Below are 4386 nucleotides of genomic sequence, written 5' to 3' on the forward strand. Positions count from 1 at the left end.
ATATGCGTACACATCATGAACATGCACATGCGTATATGCGTACACATCATGAACATGCACATGCGTATATGCATACACATCATGAACATGCACATGCGTACACATCATGTATATGAACAGATGTTATTTTTTCCTGGTCTTGGTCTTCAGTTTTTTGATTTAACAGATTCTGTAATTTTCCAATCTCTACTGCTCCTCCCTTGCCCTGGCAGAATGAGCAGTCACTGAGTCGCTCACTACACTTGGCTCTCCTTGGCCATGATGATGCTTTGAGAAGTCATCCGAAGAATGCAAGTCTAAGCATTCTGTTTTAACTTTCCCAGTTTGTCTAGATCCACACACCTGGTCCATTTCCAACTTGTTCTAATTTGTTCCAAACACCACCTTTTTACAGTTTTTCTTGCATGGAGGTGCGGGGGTGGGTGAGTTATCTTAGTCACTGGGCCAGTGTGATGGTTCAGCAGGTAAAGTGCTTGCCTCGTGAGCCTGGCTACCCAAGTTCAATCCTCAGAACTCATGTAACAGTGAAGGAGAACACCAGTCCCACAGGCGGTTTGTCTGATGTCGGCACCCATGCTATGATGCCTGCACACATCCAAGACTCGGTGGCTACAGTCACGACACTGTGTTTGGGTTCCTCTTGTGTAGATTCTTTAGCAGACAAAGCATACACCATTAGATTTCTTCCCCAGCCCCGTAACTGGAAGTGTCAAACAGGCTTTCTATCTTATGAGAGGGGCTATTAGTTAGGATAAGCAATAAAGACTATGTATTGGATACCTAGAAAATGCTCAGGAATAGGGGACCCTAGATGGGCATTCAGAAGTCACTTTCCCGCTAACCTAGGCTGTTCATGGCATTTCTTGTGGGTCGTGTGTCCTACAAACTCCAAGATCATCCTGAGTTGTCCTGTACACATCTTTCTACTTTGGAACCTAGGATGGTCCAGAACCTCCAGCCAATAACCAGGACCTCCAGGTCATTGAGAGACCTGGCCTACCATCTAACTTAAAGGCACAAGCTTAAGGCTCTGCTTCCCATCTGCCTAGTTCCTAAAACGTGCATGCTTCGAAAGCTGATAGCTTCCTATAAGTGCATTGTTATAATCGCCACTCCCAATATGTGGTGTTTGGGATCAAATCTAGTCACTTGTGCATGCTGGGCGAGCATGCTACCTAGCCACATCTGCAGCGTTTAGCTCAGTTTCTTGATACATGTGGTACATGGAGATACTTGTTTGAAAGACAGTGCTCGGTGCAAAAAGACTAGACATTTCTAACATTCTTTTCTTGGGCATTGACATTTAATGCTGAGTATTAAGGAGGGGAAGAAAAAACAGATCCACAAGGTTTGTAGCATAAAAGGTAGTTTGTCCTTAGCTAATGTTTATAGGATCTGCGTATATAACGATTACTGTTCTTCTCCCTGCCTCCATACAGACACTGCAGAAGGAATCAAGAGTAAAAAGCCCCTGAAGACCATCATGGAAGACCCTGCCGAACAAGGCGGCCCCTGTCCTGCACCCGTGGGGCCATCATACTCCGAGGCCTGGGGCTACTTCCATCTGGACCCGGCTCAGCCTAGGCACCGGATGATGAGCGCCTGGGCCACCTGCCGCCTGTGCGGGCTGCAAGTGGGCGGCCTCCCCAGCTTCCAGATGTGGACGCGGGCGCTGTGGCGGCACCTGAGTGATGTGCACCGGCCGGAGCTGAAGAAGAGCGCTGCTCCAAGCGCGCTGACCGCCACGCCCTGCCAGTCGCCGCCCGCCACGCCCTGCCCGCCGCCGCCCAGCCCCACCGTGGCTGCAGAGGGCGACTGGGCACGCCTGTTGGAGCAGATGGGCGCGTTGGCCATGCGGGGCAGCCGGCGCGAGCTGGAGCTGGAGCGGCGCGAGGCAGCCCTAAAGCAGGCAGAACTCGAGCTGGAGCGCAAGCGCCAGGCTCTGCAGCAGGAGGCACACTCCATGGAGCAGGAGCGCCACCAGCTACAGGTGGAGCGTGAAGCATTGAGTGAGTGGATGAAGAAGCAGAGCCCGGGTGCACCGGTCCCGGCACCGCCCTCTCCCCTGCCTCTGCTCCCCAAGGAGGACCCTGACATCCACGACGATGACGACCGTGACGACGATATGGTCACCAAGGTCCTGCTGTAGCATGACTGACCGCTCCATGTGTAAACCTAACCATAGGCTGCAGGCGCGACAGCGACCCCAAATCCAGTAGCCTGGTTCAGGTACACCGGATAGTCCTCACAGCTACCTCTTTGCAGTACTTTAGTCCTGAAGGCTTTTTAAGCCAGAAGGTTCTTTCAACACCAGAGACTCATCACACCGCGAGCCTTTCAGGGGAAGGGGCATGGTTATTTATCCAGGAACCTGGTCCACTCTTTTCCAGATGTATACTCTAGACTTGGCACCACCATGTTCCAGAAAGGAACCTTGAGTATCGCTGACTCCCTGGCTTCCTGCCTTGAGCATCGATAGAACCCTACCTTGGACCAGTCCCAAAGAGACCCCCTTTTTGTTCCTGTCCCTCATGAGGCTTACCCAAGGCAATGAGCACCCTTTATTTACTTAAATCATCTTTGCCTGGATCAAACCCCGCGACAGGTATATTCTCCCATTTTCTTGTCTTGCATCTTGACACCTTACTAGCAAGATATCGGCCACTAGGGAGAATAGTTTCTTTCCCCACAGGTCCCCACAGACCTCCCCCTGAACCAAAGAAAAACCAAGGCCGCCCCCCCCCCCACTGCCTTAGAATCAACCCCTATCTCATTCCCTCCCTCCCTCCCTCCCTCCAGCCCGGTCCCCCGCAATGCCTCCTACCCCTGAAAGTCAAGACGACCTCGTTGCCCACACTTGCCACTTTGCATTTCACCATGTTTGTCTCATGTCCTATGCATGCTAAACTACCATCCAGAAGCCACACATGGCTTCCCCAGCCCTGACATAACTTCTGAAGCCCCTTTGTGTGGAGGTGGACCATGCTTTTCTAAAGGCTTTTGTTTTGAGGTAAGGTCTTTTTAAGGTAGATTAAACGCAAATGCCTTTTTTATGAGAAGTTTGGAAGGGCAATCTGACCATTATATTTTATAAAATCCAAGTACATTCTAGGACAAATCTCTGCATTTGATTTGGGAAAAATGTTTTCTATGACCGACGTGAAATATAACACTAGCAGATTAATTTCATGAAATACTTGTAGTTTTGCACCACTCCATTTTTTTTTTAAATAAATTTTTATTTATATGCATTGGGGTGTTGCTTGTTGTTGTTGGTCTGTATGGGTGTCGGATTTGGGAGTTACAGACAATTGTGAGCTGCCACGTAGGTGCTGGGAATTGAACCTGGATCCTCCAAGAAGCGGCAGTCGGTGCTCCTAACTGCTGAGCCATCATCTTTCCAGCCCCATTTTGGTTTTGGGGTTTTCTTGGTTTTGGTCTCTGAAGCTTCCATTTTCCTGAGTTTGAAAATTAGTCATCCTGGCACTTGAGCATAGGAAAGCCAGTGGTGGAAAGCAAGTGATGGAGAGTACTGTTTGCACAGACACGGGGAAGTAGGCGAGTGAATGACCTTTAATAATGCTCTGGAAGCTTGGCCATTTGAAGAAGAATGGTGAGCCTTAATATTGTTGCTGAGAGGTGGTTTTTCTGTCCGGGAACTCACTGTGCAGACCAAACTAGCCTCAAACTCGGATCTGCCTCAGCCGTGATTGCTGAGACTAACGGTATGAACCAAACGCCCAAACCGTTTTTACTCAGAAAAACGGTCGTCAAACTTTTTTTTACCTTGAACAATCTAGGAAGAGTTGAAAGGCTAGTACAATGAGTATCCAAACCTATGGATGGATATGACAGTTTCTGAAGCATCTACTTGTATTTTAGGTTTGTTTTTATGGGCCATCGTCTACATTTGGTTCCTGGTTCCTTTCCTTTAGAGTTTCAGGAACTTCTGCCAGCAACTCGCAAATCCCAGCCTTCACTCTTCACCCTGGGTCTGGACGTCATGCCCTGTTGCCTGCTTTATGGCTCCTCCCACTACATATCTGCCACTGCTGACATGTGATAACTAGTGTTTTCTGGGCACTTGGCAGCATTATCAAAGATGCAGCAGCTCCAAGGTGAGGTATCAATACTGTGCTTGCTTTATAAACATTGTCATTGAGGTGCCTTAATTAGGTGAAGGTGCTTGCTGCCAAGCATGCAGACCCGAGTTCAGTCAAGATCCTACCCACATGGTGGAAGGGGAGAAGCAACCGCACAACTTCTGACTTCCATACATGCACTAAGGTGAACACACAAATATTTTTAAGGAAAAACTTGGTGCAAAAATGAAATGATCAAGACGGGATCCACATGTGTCCAGTTGTCTGCAGTTGTCCTCCTAGC

At 48.9% G+C, this 4386-nt stretch overlaps 1 protein-coding gene across 1 annotated transcript in view; it reads left to right on the forward strand.

Moving 5' to 3' along the window:
• Zbed3 (zinc finger BED-type containing 3) overlaps nt 1–3251 on the forward strand; it is a gene marked incomplete at its 5' end in the record, with an annotated part of 12882 nt that extends 9631 nt beyond the window's left edge. The window contains one exon of the mRNA XM_029544011.1: nt 1440–3251. Coding sequence (XP_029399871.1) covers nt 1440–2149 — 710 coding nt within the window. The remainder of the gene's footprint in view (nt 1–1439) is intronic.
• Between the last annotated feature and the right edge of the window lie 1135 nt (nt 3252–4386).

This window comes from Mus pahari, chromosome 11 (genome assembly GCF_900095145.1).
Source record: "Mus pahari chromosome 11, PAHARI_EIJ_v1.1, whole genome shotgun sequence".
Lineage (NCBI taxonomy): Eukaryota > Metazoa > Chordata > Mammalia > Rodentia > Muridae > Mus > Mus pahari.